Source organism: Hirsutella rhossiliensis (genome assembly GCF_020360975.1).
Source record: "Hirsutella rhossiliensis strain HR02 chromosome Unknown scaffold00003, whole genome shotgun sequence".
Lineage (NCBI taxonomy): Eukaryota > Fungi > Ascomycota > Sordariomycetes > Hypocreales > Ophiocordycipitaceae > Hirsutella > Hirsutella rhossiliensis.
In genome coordinates this window covers 7,969,351-7,987,275 of record NW_025408669.1, presented here as the reverse complement: position 1 = coordinate 7,987,275, position 17,925 = coordinate 7,969,351, and the positions used below count along the sequence as shown (strand labels likewise).

General features: G+C 57.4%; 2 protein-coding genes across 2 annotated transcripts; one reads left to right on the top strand and one right to left on the bottom strand.

Annotated features, from left to right (window-relative positions):
* Positions 1–8,259: 8,259 nt before the first annotated feature.
* HRG_04152 (bolA-like protein) lies at positions 8,260–8,505 on the top strand (the record flags this gene model as incomplete). Its single annotated transcript, XM_044862623.1, has 1 exon — positions 8,260–8,505. One exon carries the CDS (start codon positions 8,260–8,262, stop codon positions 8,503–8,505), a length of 246 nt encoding a protein of 81 aa, XP_044723649.1.
* A 470-nt stretch (positions 8,506–8,975) lies between these two features.
* HRG_04151 (acetyl-CoA carboxylase domain-containing protein) lies at positions 8,976–16,071 on the bottom strand (the record flags this gene model as incomplete). Its single annotated transcript, XM_044862622.1, has 4 exons — positions 8,976–10,516; positions 10,586–15,447; positions 15,519–15,784; positions 15,886–16,071. The coding sequence occupies 4 exons, from the start codon at positions 16,069–16,071 to the stop codon at positions 8,976–8,978; spliced, it is 6,855 nt and encodes a 2,284-aa protein (XP_044723648.1).
* Positions 16,072–17,925: the final 1,854 nt, after the last annotated feature.

Sequence of the window (17,925 nt, the reverse complement as noted above, 5' to 3'; positions counted from 1 at the left end):
GTGCCTGGATCCGCCGGACCCGGCCAGCAGGTCCGCATCCCCCGTCCCGGACCTATAGCGAGACCCGAGCCGAGGTTGTTATTGCTGCTGCGTTTCCTGAAGTAATAAAGGGTACTGCTGTAGAAAAGCGCCAGTCTGGCGGCATGAGTTGCTGCGAGCATCCGTCTCTTACCGTCACTGCTGTGTAAACACCCCCAACCCATCCGTATCCCGGTCCTCAACCCAGCCCTTTGCCCTCCTCTCCTTATCGGTGCCTCGTATGGCGTACCTGCAGCCCGCACTTGCTACATACATGCAAGGCATGGAAGTGAGCGCATAATCCATTGTCTGTGCCAGTTTGCCAAGGCCCGCCCGCGCATGCAGACCAAGAGAGTGCATCTCGTGCGCTGCCTTGTCCTGCATTGTTCTGTCTGGGCTCCTAACCGACACAGGCAGGCAAGCTTGGCCTCACTCCGGCATCGGACGGCCCAGAAGCTTGACTTTGAAATCACTTGCCCTTACGGAGTACTTGCCCTTGCGGCGTACTTGTCCTTACTTTCTGCCCTTTCGGGTCCCTGTCCATAGTTAATTTTCTTTGTTTTTCATATGTCTAGCCCCCCTTGTCTCGGAACCGGCCGTGTCTGTAATCAATTACCGACATACATACGTGTAGATGGCGACAAACTTGACTCGGAGTGAGGTTCATGGCCCAGAGCAATCGTGGGACTGCGCGACCAAGCTACGATGCACCACTAGCTATCTCTTAACTCACTTCTGGGACGCTTCGGCGTTAGTATTTGGGCTGCGTGATCGGTTCAGTACACGTCAGTCAGCCTCCATGTCTCTTGTCTGTATGTCTCGGCTTCCCCCCCGGTCAACCGCCGTATGCTCATCTCATGTGATTGAAACGAAACATGAACCGTTTTTTACCCTGCATGGAAAAAGCAGACAAGTTTCCCGAGCCCGGGGTAGCTTCTGTTCAGTCACATCTGATGCGGAAAGATGCCCTGCATGCTGTATAAACTCGAACCCGCTATCGCTTGTCAACACGATCTCATCCTTCGGGATCAGCGGCATCAACCGTCGACTTGCAAACGTCCCGCCGCGCGATCTAGAACAATCGGCCAGTGAACAAGGAAGCTGGAGCCAAGAATCGCTCAACACGAGGGCCCGTCGACTGTTTCCTCCTTCCTGGTATGGGGTCAGGACCTTTGGTGACCATCACGACCATTGACGGGCGGCACGGCCCAGTTCTAGGCAATTTGATGCCCTTTCCCTCTGCGCGCAAACGTGCTGGCGTTGCGTTGCATTGGCCGGCGGCTGATCAACAGGCACGACGCGTTGCCGCTGTCCCTCATCTTCACACCCTCCTCAACCTCACCCGTCCCACCCATCCTCCTTCTCCGCAGTGATGTTGGCTATTCTCTCCTGCCGCATCTGGTTGGACTCCTCCCCACCCGCTCGAATCGGTGCCATCTTTGTGCATAAGCCATGTCGCACTGGACAGGGCAGTCTCCAAAAGAGTCTTCATACCGCAAGCATACCCCAAAGTGCGCTCTGCAGCCATCTCGGCTCATCTACTCGTAGCCACCTCCCTGATCAAGGTCCCGGGCGGCGCACAAGGAGGCGACGTCGAGGCACATGACGGTCTATTGAGCCAATTACGCCGGGCCTTGGCCAGAGTCAGACCAATTGTGCCATCAGACAAACGGGGCCTGCTTAGCATTGCATTAATGGTGCGTTTTGTGCGTCTAATCTTGTCCGTCTGACAGGAACCCAATCATCTGGGCAACATTCCCCTTACCTTTGGGCGAAGCGCAGGTCCCCGATTTTCCAATTTCCTCCTCCACTTACTGAGAGCCAAGCGCGTAGAATCCAAGTGCGAGGTTGCTCCCGGGAATCCACCGCATCTTCCCCTTCACATGTTCGCTTTTAAGCAACCTTGGGAAACTGCTGTGATAGACGGGCATGAAGACCTAAAATCGAGTCCAATGCACTTCACTCACATCTGTGCAAATCTGGCCATGTTCCTTGAAGCGGCAGAATGCTTCTTGGCTGTCTGGTGGCCTCGAATGTCGATGAGAGGCACAACAGGATAAAGATGATTACCCTCGCACACTGTGTGCATGGGTCTGAGTTCGGGCGCGTCAGGGCTGGTCTAAAGTTGAGAGGCTGTCCTTGCCCTTGACTAAGACGAGAGGCCCTCTCCGTGAAGTCAAGGGTCTCTTGTGCAGTCGTCTCATCATTCCAGCCGCCCTCTATGAGATCTTCTTCAAGGTCGTTGGAGGGGTTTTACACGAGCATTCTGGAGGCTCTGAAGTCATCCCTGAGCCAAGCCTTCCTGGCTTCTTCTTGTTGTGGTCCTTGACGGGTTGAGGTATCCCCTGAGACGTGGCCAAGGAGATTGACGGCACGAAGAGATATCCTTATGCTCTAAATACAGCCCGATGTGAGGCTGGGGCACGGGTGAACGCGTGGTTAAAAGGTCAAGACGTGGGGAGCGTACATGAGCCGCTTTCATGGCGGGGTCCACTACCATCATTCTCGTTCTATCGCTCCGGCAAGACTCCTTCTTGAGCGTCTCTTTGAACTCCTAAGCGCCACCATCGAGCTGAATGATGGCGATGTTGGTGTGTGTTATCTCTTGGACCGCTCTGCCCAGCGCACGCCTGTGACCATCAGGCTGACATTGGTAGACCGTGCCATGTTCTCCGATTCCCTTCGAAGCACCAGTGACGATCTTGTCGTTCGCATCATTTCGCTCCAGGATTCCAGATGTCGTGGAGTATGTGGTGGCACGCGTCGTGAGCGGTCGTGCGACTGAATTGCGCGGTGGTGGAAGTCTTGTCGCATCTGGTTTGCAATCCGCAGAGGTCTTTAATCGGACGAGACAATAAGAGGCTTAGCAGAGGGCAAGTGACGACGCGGTGATTTTAAGAGGGCGTTGGAGGATGATTTGGCACCTGGTCGTTGAATTGCTCGCAGCTGTTGTGGTTCGGTCTAATGGGTCGACCTGATGGTGTGTGGCTGTGTGTGGGTTGACTGGGACTCTGGGAGAGCCAAGATCGAGTAAACCCCGGTGTCTATGCTTGGAAACAGCACGGACACGTCCACAAACGAACGGGCACTTCGGGAGAAGCAAGAGGTCGACTGGCGGCTCCAGGCTGTGTTCCCAAGCACCACTTGCGCTTATTGGGGAACGTGCGCCAAGAGCTCCCCCGCGAGGCTGTCTGGTTCCTTTCTAAAAAAGTAGGCCTAATTCCCCTTTCCATCTGCCAGTCGTTGTCAGTGTTTCATTCTCCCGTACAGAACTCGAAGCATTTCGGGGATGGTGGGTTCCGAGAAGATCTTGTCGATGATGTAGTTGAGTGTTTTGACATGATTGATGGCCTATCTGCGAGAGTGCAGGACAATCAGCCAAGTTGTCACCCTCCCAATGGGACTTGGCCAACCAATAAAGTGCTGTTGGTATCCAGGGTCTCGCTCGTCGCTGTTCTGTTTAACTTGCTTGCCACGGAAGATATCCTGACAGGTTTTGACTGCAATGCGCCAAGGACGAGGTCAATTCAGTCCGGGATTCACGCGGGCAACAGTGCCGAGTGGGTGACGAAGGGGGCATCAACAAGCTCCCAAACGAGCGAGAAAACAGGAAAGTATTGTACATGTCCCGACCGCTGCTTCTTCGGACACCTTGCTGTCAGGTCGTCGCCATGGATAACAATGTCCAATGCAAAGGCCATCTTGCCGGTCGGTCGTGCAACTTCGAACCAAGAATCCACCAAACGGACGACCAGACGACCAGACGGATGGTTGCGCAGTCAAGCAGCCGAGCGAGTCAGCTGACTAGACGGACGGACAGAGACGTAACCATGTTGCAGAGAGAATTTTCTCAGTCCTGGTGATGCATTTGCTAGAGCCAGTTCCGCATTGCCTGGCAAGCTCGTTCTCGACGACTGTGGCCCTGGCGGCAGAGCCAGTGCACTCTGTAGCCGCCGGATACTTTTCCTTGGAAGGGCTCCGTGAGCCGCTGTGGCAAGCGATTGTCCGTGAGCCAAGTCGTTGGAGCAGAGGCTGAGCAAGGATAAAGGCGACGGTATTCGAGTTGGGAAAACAAGGATGAATATTTGGATGGGGTAGAGACGAAGCTGAAGATGGAGCAAAGTCGATGTAGTAGCTGAGGATGGAGAAGGAGCCGAGGTTGAAGCTGAAGATGGAGATGGGATGAAGCTGCGGAACGAGCTGCATTTATGCCCACCGGCGAGGCTGACTAAGGCAGTCCCAATAGAGGGGAGCCAATAGAGGCGCGGACCCCCGCGCCTTTAAAGTCGGCGCGGACGTCCGCGCCTGTTATGTAAGCCCAGGCGGAAGATAGTCGGGCCGCCCCCTGACCTGTACTCTCCTTTTCTATTGCATGTGGCAAACTGTCGCACAGAGAGCCAGCCTCATATAGCATACCATCTGCGCTCAGAGTAGTTGTCCGCGGAAGCGATGCTATAATCCGCATATTAAGGTCGAGCGCCTGCATGCGTGGTGCTTGGACCCCATTGAGGCCAAAGCTCAAACGCAGGCTGCATTAAACCTCGCAGGCGGCCTCGGTTACAAGGGTTCTGCACCACGTCCACAAAGCAGGAGTTTCCTTTCCTTTGTGTATAAAGAGCTGCTCACTGTCGTGCACTACAGCTAGCTCTTCAAGATAATTCCAATATGGGGCTTACTGAATTCCTGACGATTGCCTTCCTCCTGAGGGCCAGTTCGACTCGCGAGAGTCTCTTCTTGCCTCAATTAATGCGTGGGCGGCTCCAGAGGCTATGCCTTCACCACAGGCAAGTCCACGAGACCCGCGGTCCGGAAGACGCACAGTCATATTTGCCTGCGATCGTGGAGGTAGACTTGGGGCTCATACAAGCAAGGACCAGAAGCCAGCTGATCGGCAACGGTCTACAAGCTCCCGTATCACTGGATGCCAGTTTTCCATCAATGCGAAAGAGAGCCTTGATAAGTCGTACTGGTATGTCAGGCATCGCCCAGGCGAGGAGAAGTCGGTCCACAACCATGAGCCCAGTCTGCATATTACAGCACATCCAGCTCATCGTGCCCTCTCCTCAACTGACCAGTCAGCTATTGGGAACCTCTCAAGCGCTGGCATAGCACCAAAGGATATCCGGACATATATGCGCCAGAGCTCTCAGACTGCCCAAGGAGCGACACAGCAAGACATATATAACTGTATCGCACAGCGCAGACGAGAGCTCCTTGCTGGCCAGAGCACAATGCATGCCCTTGCCAATGAGCTTGACAACGAGGGGTTCCAGAGCCGCATACAGCTTGATCATGATGGCCGAGTCACAGCAGTCTTATTCGCACACCCAGCGTCTCTAGGATACCTCAACGCATACCCAGAATTACTACTGCTAGACTGCACATACAAGACGAACAAATATAAGATGCCACTGCTCGATATGATCGGCGTTGATGCCTGTCAGCGGTCATTCTGTATTGCCTTTGCCTTCCTCAGTGGTGAAGACGAAAATGACTATATCTGGGCACTGGACCAACTCCAATCGATATACGAGTTATATGACATTCGCCAGCCATCGGTTATCCTGACAGATCGCTGCCTCGCCTGCATAAACGCAATTTCCGGTGCTTTCCTGCGTCCAAGTCTCTGCTTTGCATCTGGCATGCGAATAAGGCGGTGCTTAGCTATTGCAAACCAGCTTTCGACCGTGACGATGAGGACTCTAATAGTGATGAGAGGTGGGCTGAGTTCTTTGGGTATTGGCACTCAATCGTGGGCTCGAAAGATGAGAGACATTTGATCAACAAGTTGAAGAGCTCGAGAAGCGCTTTGTGCCACGATACGTCAAGGAGGTTAGCTACATACGGAAACCTGGTTGGACCCGTATAAGGAAAAGCTCGTCAAGGCCTGGGTCGATCAATATGCTCACTTCGGCAATGTGGCTACTTCCGGGTGGAAGGCATCCACGCATTATTGAAGAGTCACCTTAAGAAGTCAACATTAGACCTCTTCGAGGCAACGAGGGCAATCAAGCAAGCTCTCCTCAACCAACTGGCCGAGCTACAAGCCAACCAAGCCAGGCAGCATATACGGATGCCAATTGAGCTCTCTGGAACCGTATATAGCACGGTACGTGGCTGGGTATCACACGAAGCCTTGCGACAGGTTGCAAAGCAACACAAGCGCCTCAACGAGAAAAACACCCCATCTTGCACAGGCAGCTTCACCAAGTCTCGCGGTCTCCCTTGTGCGCACGCATTACAGTCTCTCATAGTGGAAGATCTGCCCCTCCGGCTACAACATTTTCATACACATTGGCGCCTTCGACGGGATAACAAAGAGATTGGTCAGGTCCTCATAGAGCCTCGTCGGCGACTAGACCAACTTGTCGCCGCATCAAGGATATCACAGTCATCCACACAGCGCGAGCCAAGTGCATTTGAAGCCATAGAGTCAGATCTACGGCCAAAGGCGCCGCCTACATGCAGCAAATGCCACCAGCAAGGGCACATCATGACATCTCGCAATTGTCCTTTACGCTATAGCGACATACTGCAGCGGGCAGAGGCACGGGCGGCACAGACTGCAGAGACTGCAGCAATTGCAGGGACTGCACAGACTGCACAGACTGTACAGACGGTAGCAGTTCCAGAGACTGCGCAGACTGCAGCAGTCATGGAGAAAATGACAGTTGCAGTCACTACGGTCTCTACAGTCTCTACAGCAATTGCAGAGACTACAGAGACTACAGAGAATCTATTATATGATGACCCACGAGCCATCTATCAGAGGTATGTCAGGAAAGAGACTCTTGGTATAGAGCACAGCCTCGCGGCAGTCTCAAGACCAACCAGGCATACCGAAAGGCAATGGGCTTGCCATTGCGCTACAGCAAGACTGAATATGACTGGTGCCTCGACTGGAAGCAAATGTCAAGGAGCTGCGGCTCGAGGCAATGGACCAAGGTAGAGATGATGGCATACCTTGATTGGGATAAGGCAGAAGAAGAGCGATTAGATGCCCGGGTGGCCGAGGAAATTCAGGTGCAGCCTTTCTCACGAGAAAGAGGTACTGCAGGTATATGGGCTGACTGCGAGAGAGACTCAGAGGAACAGCAGGCATTTTATTCACATATATAAGTGGTGATGATGCCGGCGATGCGAAAATGTGAGGCAGATCGTGAGATCACCGACATGCACCGGCGTGTAGCACTGTAGCTGGCCAATTTTAAGGCGGTGAACTTCCGCGCACCCTCCCTTGCCACGCAACAGCGGCGCCCTTTGCGTCACGTCAATCTACCAAATAGGGAAGGCTATGGGTTCGAACCCTAAGGGATATCCTCCTTTGCAATTAATTGAAGCTATATGTATGCAGCAAGCATGCTGTATCGGTGAGGCCGACTGCGAGCGCAGTTGGCGGCGGCCCAAATGGCCTGCCAGGCTTACATAACAGGCGCGGACGTCCGCGCCGACTTTAAAGGCGCGGGGGTCCGCGCCTCTATTGGCTCCCCCAATAGAGGCATCGGCCCATTCATAGCCATTCAGTCACTGTCGATGATTCACTCCGGCAAGTGCAAGCGACCAACAATGGCCAGGAGAATCAGCTGTTTTCCTAGAGAAATATTTGTTTACCCAATAGAATGTCCGAAGAGATGTTCACTCTGAATCCATCAGCTGCTGCCACCTTGAACCAGCTGTCCACATCCGCCACGGAGGACAACCCAGTCAACGAAGCGCAAGGGAACAAGTTCAAAACAGACATGCCCGAAACAAAGTCTCTGCTTCTTGGTGTATTTTATGTATTAATCGCTTTCTGGAAATAATCACTCATGCGTAGACACCCCGTAGCTCGGGGCCAGATGGGCGTGCGGTGCATCATGTCCATGCCGGCAAATCTCCGGCCGCAGCGCCTCCGAACCCGGGCCTCGGAGCCGGCGGCGGGCAAAACTGCAAGTCGCTGCAGCATCGCCAACCAGGCATTTCCATCCCTCATCGACCGTCACTCTTGGTGACCACCCTCGATCAGCCACGATGCGCCGCGCCGTGGCCTCCTTGGGCCCTCGCCTCCTCTCGCCATTTCCTCGCCCCGCCGCAATCCTCCTCTCTTCAGCCTCAGCCCCGTCCACATCCACATCCTCCTCGCCCATTCCCCCGGGCTCCCTCCAGTTCGTCTCTTCCGCCCAACACAAGCTCTCATCCTCCTCCTCCTCCTCCTCCTCCTCAAGCCAACAGCGGCAGCAACCCCCCGACCAAGATGCCTCCATGACCCCCGCCGAGCGCTCCGTCGCCGTCCTCCTCGCCGCCAAGCTCCAGCCCACCAGCCTCCTCGTCCAGGACGTCTCGGGCGGCTGCGGCAGCATGTACGCCATCCAGATCGCCTCGCCCCTCTTCCGCGGCCACTCCCTCCTCAAGCAGCAGCGCATGGTCAACGCCGCCCTCGGCGACCTCGTCAAGTCCTGGCACGGCCTGCAGATCCGCACCTCGGTGCCCCCGGCCGACGACCCTTGACCACATGTCCTCAGCCAACAAAACAGAAAACATTCACTTCATGCCGTGGCGCGGGGCGAAACGAGACTCCATGAGGGCGGCCACGGCCAAGCTTGACTTGAACGTTCCCCTGGAAGCCTGGCGTGCAGCAGCGTCATGGTAGACATACCGAATGGCAGGACATGTAATTAACTACTATATCCTTGTACAAGCCCAGGCCAGTTGCGCCTCTAATCCTCCAAAATTGTACAATATTAAGCCCTGAGCGAGCCGTCACACACATCAAGCCTGCTACTGTTTGATAGTGGTAGGCAATTTTAATCTTCAACAATCGTGTCGTCTATCTGGTTGCTCTAACAAAAGTCCAAGCCCGTTAAACAGGACGCCTCCCGTACATCCCCCGTCTCTGCTCGGCATAAACAGGTATACATGACACAAATAAAAAAACTTTGACACAGTAACAAACCTTCTCTCCGCTTCAGTACTTCCCTTCATTCCTTGAGATACTTGAGAATCGCCTCGCGCTCCTCCACGGGCATGACCCTAAGTGTCTCGCGCACTCCCTTCCACTCGGCCTCCTTGTGTCCTCGCACCAGTTCCGCCACCTCCACCGAGAGCTTGTCCGCCTTGAGCGCCTCTACCTTGTCGCCAATCGTCTTGCGTTCCCTCTCGTACCACTCCGCAACCTCCCTGTCGTTGCGCTCCCAGCCCACGACGCGCGACCAACTCGCCAGCAGATGCAGGTTCCGCGCCCGGACGTCGCTAGCTTTGGCTGTGCTCTGTTCCTTTGCCTGCGACAGCACGCTCGACGTCATGCGCTTGAGGATGTACTCTTCATTGAGACGACGGCGCAGGCGCCAGTAGAAGAATCGGCGGGCCCCCGTCCACTCGAGCACGTCGCGGACGGCGCCCTTGGCCTTCATGCGCCCCGCGCGGTCATGCAGGTCGGCAAACTGCACGGCAATTTGCGCGTACACGGGCAGTAGCTGCTTCTCCCGTGCCACCATCTGTTTCTTGACCTCGGCCGCTTCCTCGGGCGACAGCTTCTTTTCATCAAGCTGCTTCCGCAAGCCAGCGTACGTCGGGTCCATGCGCGCCATCGTCTCCAGCTGCTTCTCCTTGCGGAACTTGATGCCGATCATGCCCTCCGGCTCGAGCACGCCACCTCGGGATTCCACGTCGGCGTACATCTCCATGGCCGTCGGGTTGATGGTCGGATCGACGACGACCCACGAGCCGCCGCGCAGCTCACCAAACGGCGGGATGTAGACAAATATGGGCTGCTCAAACTTGACCAGCGCATCGACGATGAGGGATCCGTACTTGAGCACCTCGTTGTACATGTCGCGTTGACCGCCCGAGAAGCCTCGCCAGTTGGCCAGGATCATCAGGGGCAGTTGCTCGCCATTGTTGAAGTCGTTGATCGCCTGGGCCGTCTTGAAGGCCGAGTTGGGGTACCACACGCCGCCGGCCTCGTTGCTCAGCTGCTCGATCGAGTCGGGGTTGGCGGGATCCGCTGGCGTGATATTCTCCACCGTGCGGGTTTCGACGGCAATCACGCCTATCGGGATGCCGCCCAGACGAGCGCGACCGACGACAACGGTGCGGGCCCAGCCGCCTAGCGTCTCGACAAACGAGTCCTTGTCAAAGAGACCGCTCTGGAAGCTGCCGTCCTCATCGTGCTTGCCAGAGATCATCCACCGGACGTCGTACGGCTGCTTCTGCGGCGGACAGTACGCAATGTCGCGGTCCCAGTCGTCGGCGCTCGGGCTGACGGGGACGGGCCCGTTGCGCTTCTCGGGGACAAACGACATCCATTCGACGATCCTGGAGACGCCGGCGAAGTCGTCATTTGCAGTCATGTGGGAAACACCGTTTCTGTACATGATCTGCGTGCCACCGAGCTGCAGGTTGGACGTGTACACCTCGCGACCGAGCAGGTTGTTCAGAGCGGGAGCACCGGTCAAGATGATGGGCTGGCCCTCGATCTGAACAGCTCGCTGTCCTAGACGAACGAGGTAGGCACCAATGCCTGGCATTGCGTTAGTGAATCCAATCGATAGCACCTCGTCCGAGGCGTAGCAAGAGCCTCGGTACTTACCAACAGACCGGCAGGTGACCAACGTCACCGTAAAAATGTCGTTGTAGGCCCTGCTGGTCGCGCCAGCAATGAGGCCCGAGCCTCGCAGGCACTCAACACCAAGGCCGTCTTCCTGACCGATAATCGTGATGATCTTATGGCGCTTCTCGCCACCCTCAGAAATCTCCTCAGTCACAACCTCGTCCTTGAAGCTCTCCTTGGTCTTCTCGTCCAGGTACAAGTAGCGGAAGCCACCCTCCTGCTTGGTCGGGTCGTTCCAGGCGACCTTGAAATGCGGCATCAGCTCGTCGGCCAAGCCCAGGCGGGCGCCAGAGTTGGCAGAGAGGTAGACGCGCGGGATGCCCAGCTTGCGGGCCAACTCAGTGCACTTATTGAAAAAGTTGTCCTCCGTTGGTCCAAAGGACCCGATCTTGTAGGTGATGTCGTTGGCCACGACGACGAAGCGGCGACCCGCGGGGTATTCGGGGGTGCGGGCCTTGAAGACCCAGCCGACCATGCCGCAAGTGTTGGTGCCGGGCTCTCGGTTGACCTCCTCGAGGCTGTCCTTGTCGTCCAGGACCAGCTCCGTAAAACTGATGCACTCGCCGACCTTGGGCTGCTGCGACAGGAGGGCGGGCTGGTTCTTGGCCGCCTTGACCCAAGTGTTCTGGATGGCCTGGCGGAAGAGCTCGGGGAAGTCGTAGACGTACTGGGTTCCCATCAGGTGAGCCTTGTACCGCTTGGGCTGCAGGGCATTCTTGGTTGCGTAGGGGATCGAGACGGAGAGCAGGTGCAGCGGGCCCTTCTCCTTGGTCCCGCCAATGCTGTGGAATACCCACTCGCCCCTTTCCGACTTGCGCTCAGCATACATGTCGACGTCAACAATGTATCCCGACGTGTTGGTGACGACGACGCGGAGAGGGTACGGCGTGCTGGTCGTCGGGTCTGTGCAGATGATGCGAATCTCGACCTGGGCAACACGCAGCCTCCAGCCCCGGGCGCCGAAGCGGTCCAAGAAGCCCTGAAGACTCTGTTCGACCTGCATCGGGTCCAGCTGGAAGACCGGGGTGAAGTTCATGAAGATGTGGTTCAGATCCGACGAGTTGTTGCCGATAATCTCGAGCGCGTCGAAGATGTCGTTGATGACACGGTCGGCCTCGGAGATGAGGTACTCGGCGGTGGGGATCTCGTCGCGAAGGCGGCCCGGTCGAATGGAGGCGCGAGTAAAGTATCGCTTGTCCGTGTCGACGGCCTTGCCAACCGCCTCGTACACGTGGATGTTCTTGTTCTGCGTGAAGACGGGCTTGATGTGGAACTTGGCAAGACGTCCCAGCTCCAGCTGGAAGGCCAGGGCGGGCTCGCTGTGACGAATGCTGTCATCCTCTTCGTACTCCGGGCCTCGGAACGTGTAGTATCCGGGGTAGGAGCCGTCGCTGTGGCCGCAGATAAAGGTGAGGCGCCGCACGCCACGGACGAGCAATTCGCTCCTGTAGTGCTGGACAATCGGAAGGATCCGGGTCATAATCTCCTCATCGTCGCGGCTCTCGGCGTCCCGCACAGCCACGTTGATGACAGCGGACAGCTCGTCGTCCTTCTTGGCGTCCCGCTTGACCGCACTGAACGGCTTGCGCTTGCCCGAGAGATCGGCGAGGATTTGTGTGCCATTGTGCTGCTTCTTCTGCTTGTTGTAGAAGGCAAGGGTCTCGAGGGCCTTTTGGATGAGCTCCTCGGCGTCGTCGAGGTACTTGCAAGGAACAATAATGCCCTTGCGCGTCGGCTCCTCCTCCCATTTGCTGCTGAGGTAGGACATGTCGCTGATGGAGTGGATCCGCTTGACACCGAGATCCGAGGTGCTGGGGGTGCCGGGCGTCGATGCCGCCGCAGACTGAAGCGGAAGCCCAAACTCGGACTGGCCAATCTTGCGCAGCTGAAAGTCCCAAGAAACGAAGAGCGGCGAGTCCGTCTCGTCGTTGTGGTACTCGATCTGCTTGAGGATGTAGGCACGATACGCGCGGCGGACGTACACCTCGAGCGACGCCAGCGCGACCCAGGCATCTTCGTGGGCGAAGAAAAGGGGGAGCACGTCAAAGACAGTGTACTTGGAGTCGACGACCTCCTTGATTATGTCGAGGCTGGGCTCGCGATGGTCCCAGCCGCTCTCGCCATACCGCGACTCGATCACAGACGACCGCAGAATGTGCTCCAGCTGGGCAGTGCGCTCCTCAAGCGAGGGCAGAGAACACTGAATCATGATCTCGCGAGCTTTGAGGGACACCTTGGACGTGGCGCGAGACGAGAGCTCGGTGAGCTTGCGGAGAGGATCGCGCAGGTACTTGGCAATGTTGCCCACGTTGGGCTTGTTGGGCCGGTACTCGTCGAGAATGGCGAGCACGAGCGAGCTCTTGGCACTGACACGGCTGTGCGAGAGCACTGTCTGCACCACCTTGCCGATATTGTCCTTGTTCTGGTCGCGCAGTTTAAGGATGACGCCGTCATTCTGCGCCTGGCTCACAAACAGCGTCTCCACCTCCCAGTACGCCTCGAGCAGGCTCTTGATGAAGTTGAGCTCTCGGGTCTTTTGGCCGTCAGCGTACAGGTCGAGGATCTCGGTCAAGGGCGCGAGGGTCGTCTTGAGCAAGTCGGCGTCTCCCTCTGCAACGCTCTCCTCAAGGAACTTGTGGAGTGCCTTTTGCAGAGGCTTGGCCGGGAACTCGGCGTTTCGAGCCTTTGCCCGCTCGACAATCTGCACAAACTGGGAGTCGAGCTTCTGGGGCATGCGCGCGTGTAGAGCGGAGAAGCAGGCGTTCCATTCGCTATAGGGCAGCTCGGGGTTCCTGAGCACCTCGATGAGCTCCTTGAGGGAGGGAGCCATGATGACCGAGTTGTCATAGCCCATCAGGATGTTCATGACAATGTTGTGCAGGACGCCGAAACGCTGCGCGGCCTTGTTTCCGACGACGACGGGGTCGCCGTAAGGAGGGAGCTTGTCGACAAAGCCCTGGGCCTGCTTGACTCTGCTTGGGTCATCGAGGGCAAGTATGCCGAGAATGTCGCCCGCCTCGAGCGTCGATCCGGGTTGCTTGATGAGCTGCACGATGCCGTCCTCCTGGGCAACCAGAGGCATGTACATCTTCATGACCTCGACCTCGGCGAACGTCTGGCCCGCCTTGATGTGGGAGCCGTTCTCGACGGCGTACTTGACGAGCTTGCCGGGGCTGGGAGTGCGGAGCTGTGTCGGGTCGTTCTCCTGTTCCAAGAGGCACGTCTTGCTGTCGACGGACAGGCGGGTTGCGCCCACCTCCTCCTTCCAGTATACGTTGTGGCTGTGGCCGTCGAGAAGAATCAGGAGGCCGCCGTCGCTGAGGGCGCGAACGCCGACGGAGCACTTGGAGCCGTTGATGAAGAGATGGTAGCTGTCGGCGCTGGCTCGAGTGGCCGTGAACTTGTAGCGGTAGCCCTCGTAGATGAAGTCGATGGCGAAGACGGTCTTGAGCGTCTCCTTGGAGGGGACCTGGCCCTTCTCCAGGCCGGCGCGGAACTCGGTCAGGCAGGCCTCGCTGGCAATGTGGGCCTTTGTGGTGGCGCCGCAGACGACGGCGAGCATGGCGTCGGGTCGCTCGGCCGTCAGCCTCTTGGAGATGAGCTCGTCGAGCCAGCCGGTGGAGATTGTGTTTTCCTCAAAGTCCTCCGTCTCGAGCAGCTTGATGAGGTATTCGACCGTGGTCCTAAAGTCGCCGCGAATGCTCAGTTCCTTGAGGGCAATGACCATATGCTTGCGCGAGGCCTGTCGGTTCTCGCCATAGGCAAAGATGTGGCCGAACTGGCTGTCAGAGAAGCTGTGGATACCCCCCTGAGTTCCGACGGAGAAGTAGCCCCAGACATTGGAGCTACTCCTGAAGTTGAGCTCGTGCATGACGCCGTTGGAAGGCTTGAAGCCCTCGCCGGGGTCCTCCGAGGTGATTCGGCAGGCAGTGGTGTGGCCTGTGGGTGTCGGCCGGCGCTGTGACTGGGAGGTACCCTCGTACTTGAACTCAAAGTCGATCTCGCTCGAGGCCTTGGGGTCGACGCCGTATAGCAGCCGAATGTCCCGGATACGGTGCAGAGGTAGACCCATGGCGATCTGGAGTTGTGCGGCGGGCAAGTTGACGCCGCTGACCATTTCCGTTGTGGGATGCTCGACCTGGAGACGGGGGTTCAACTCGAGAAAGTAAAACTTGTCGTCAGCGTGCGAGTAGAGGTACTCGACGGTGCCAGCGGAGACGTAGCCGACCAGCTTGCCGAGCCGGACAGCAGCGCCCTCCATGGCCTTGAAGGTGTCGGGCTTGGCAATGGTGACGGGGGCCTCCTCAATGATCTTTTGGTGGCGCCTCTGGACGGAACAGTCGCGGCCGAAGAGGGAGATGTTGTTGCCGTACTGGTCAGCCAGCAGCTGGACCTCGAGATGCCTGGCGTTGCCGGCAAGCTTCATGATGAAGATGGGCGAGCCGGGGATCTCGCTGGCGGCCGCCTTGTAGAGGGCCTCGAAGTCGTCGGCGTTTGTGGCCTGGCGGATGCCCTTGCCACCGCCGCCCTCGGAGGCCTTGATCATGACGGGGAAGCCAATCTCCTTTGCCTTTTCCAGGCCCTCCTGCCACGAGGTGACGCAGCCCTTGGCGTATACCCTGTCGGGGACGGTGACGATGTCCTGGTCGTCGATCTCGACCTCGTGGATGCCCGTCCCGGACCAGGGAATGCAGGGCACCTTGGCGTGCTGTGCGACGATAGTGGAGGAGATTTTGTCGCCGAGGGACCTCATGGCGGAGCCGGGGGGGCCAATGAAGACAATCTTGTTGGGGGAGGCGGCCAGCGACTCTGGCAGCTTTGGGTTCTCGGAGGCGTGGCCCCTGGTGTGACGCGTGTCAGCTCAAGCTCTCCTCGCTCGCCTGTCCGGGAAATGAACGAATGTGCGACTAACCAGCCGGCCCAGACTGCGTGGACATTCATGCGCTCGGCAATGTCAACAATGAGCTCGACATTGGCGTAGTTGTGGTTGTTTGTGCCGCCGGGGACCTCGACATAGTGGTCAGCCATGCGGATGTAGTCGGCGTTGGCCTGTAGGTCCTCGGGGGTGGCCATGACGGTGAAGTGGATGGCCCTCTCGTCGCCAAACGTCTCGTACGCCCATTTTCGGACGGAGCGGATCTCCTTGACGGCAGCAATGCCATTGTTTGCGATAAGGACCTATTCAGTTAGGGCACAAGACGGTTAGCCAACGTGTCATTGCCAGAGGAGTCTCCGTCGGCCCGCTCGCCACGAAGAGGGTTGGACAGGCGTCGACTTACGTTTGTAATAACGGTGTGGCCATCGTTCTGGGCGACGAAATCCTTGACCTTGCCTGCCGGGGCATTCGCCAGCTCATTGCCGCCGATGAAGTGGTCTGCGATCCTGTGCTTGTCGGCGTAGGACGCCTTGCCATTGACGGGCACCGTCCGGCCGTTTTGCTGGGGGCCCGATGCAGCTTGCGCCATGGTTGCGGTGCCAGTCTGTGGGATGGAGTGCGAGGAGAGGGGGGAAGGACGAAAGAGCAAAGGAGCGTTGAGATGAGGAGGCGGGAGAATGGATCTAGAGCAGAGAGGGTTGAGGCGCGCTCAAGAAAGTCATAGGGACAGAGCTCTGGCGGAGCGTGCCGGAACGGGATTGGGGAGCGCCACGCCGTTGAGCCTCGGAGGCAGAAGGGTGGGAAAGGGCTCAAGGGCGATTGAGGCGGATGGATGGGCGATTGTAGGAGAGAAGGGAGGCTTCGACGGAGGGCGATTTGGGAGGATTCGTGCAAGGTTGAGGAGGAAGGGTCTTTCTTCCGAGCTGTAGTAAGAAAGGGTGTAAGCAAGAGTAGGTGCAGTACAGTACGCGAGCACTGTGCCGATGGCTGCAATCTGTTGGGGTCAGCCGGGGCACGCAGGGGAGAAGAATGAGGTGGAGCCTCATCAGTCGCGTGGCTTCAACGCTGCGCAGCGCGTATCTGTACCTACAGATACAACCTGACCGTACGCCGCCGGTCCCGCGGCCAGAGGTACAGGTACCGCAGAGCCCTGAAGGGGGCCCGGAAGAGGCTCACTTGCTCCGCCCACGGTAGCAACCCAAAGTGGCTCACGCTCGCTACTAGGTAGGTAAGGTACCTAGGTAGGTTAAGGTAGGTAGGCACAATAGCTGCGGAAAATCGAGGGAAAGGCGAAGGAAAGGGCTGAATCGAGTCAAAGGGGCGGCAGAAAGGGGAGCCGAGAAGGAGAAACTCGAGGGAAGGCGGCGGATTCAAAAACCACAACAAGGGCGACGACGAACCAGAGATTTGCAAAGAAGAAGAAATCGAGAGGGCCGTGTTTGCGCCAATAAGCCTCACAGAATAGGCCTCAAGGTAGCATTTCCTATTCCGGGCTGTTTTCTGCTGCACGCCATGGACGGGTGCATCACCGGTACATGCAGGACTAGCTGACCGAGTAGGTGGGATTCGCACCTATCGGACTCGTCCATTGCGGTCCATTGCGGTCCATTGCATGCCCTCTTACACATGCAGGCCCGTCGCCCGCTTCCGCCCTCGGTGGTGACGCCGCCTCCCTTCCGCATCGCGACGGACTCGGTGTTGCTATCCGGCTTTGGCCGTGTCACCGGGTGCTCGAAAGAGGTGAATGAGATGACCAAGCGGCGGCAGTCATGGCTGTTCGGAGACTGAATTCCAGCGACTATTTACACTTTCCCCCAGTTGGCCGGGAAGCTTTATCGATACCGACACAGTGCGGCGCTGCGACGACCCACTACCCCCCGGCTTGACTCTGAGCTCCCCCCGGAAGTCTCCAGAACATCAAGGTCGAAGGGGGGGAGGTCGGGAAGAGAGCTGCCGCCCTCAAAAGAGTCCATTTCTCTCAAATCTCATTCTACTTCTGTAGACTTGCTCTTTGCACAGGCCGCCAGGGTAGTCTCAATCTCTTTTTATTCTGCCAGGTTTCGCTTCCAAGCCCCCATCGCAGGCCAGAGCAGTCCGGGCAGCCAAGAGCGCGGGCTGAACTTGGGCTGCAGCGGCTCTTCTGAAAAAGCAGCCTCGTCAAGAGAGACAGCTGTTCCCCAGCGGGAGTGCGGTTGCAAAGGTTTCAGGCCCATCAGCCACCCATACTTCGTACAGGTCTTGCGTCCCCCAATTGTTGAGCCCCCGCCTGCCGGCCTTCTTCATCGCCCGGACTTCGGCTCCCCCAACATTAAAATCCGCCGCCCAGCGGAGCTACTTGCCAATCCATCCATCTGCCATTCCCTCACACCCTCTTCAACACCCTAATGCAGCAGAATGAATTTAATTCTACCGAGTACATGCAGACTAAACATCGGGCCGGCAC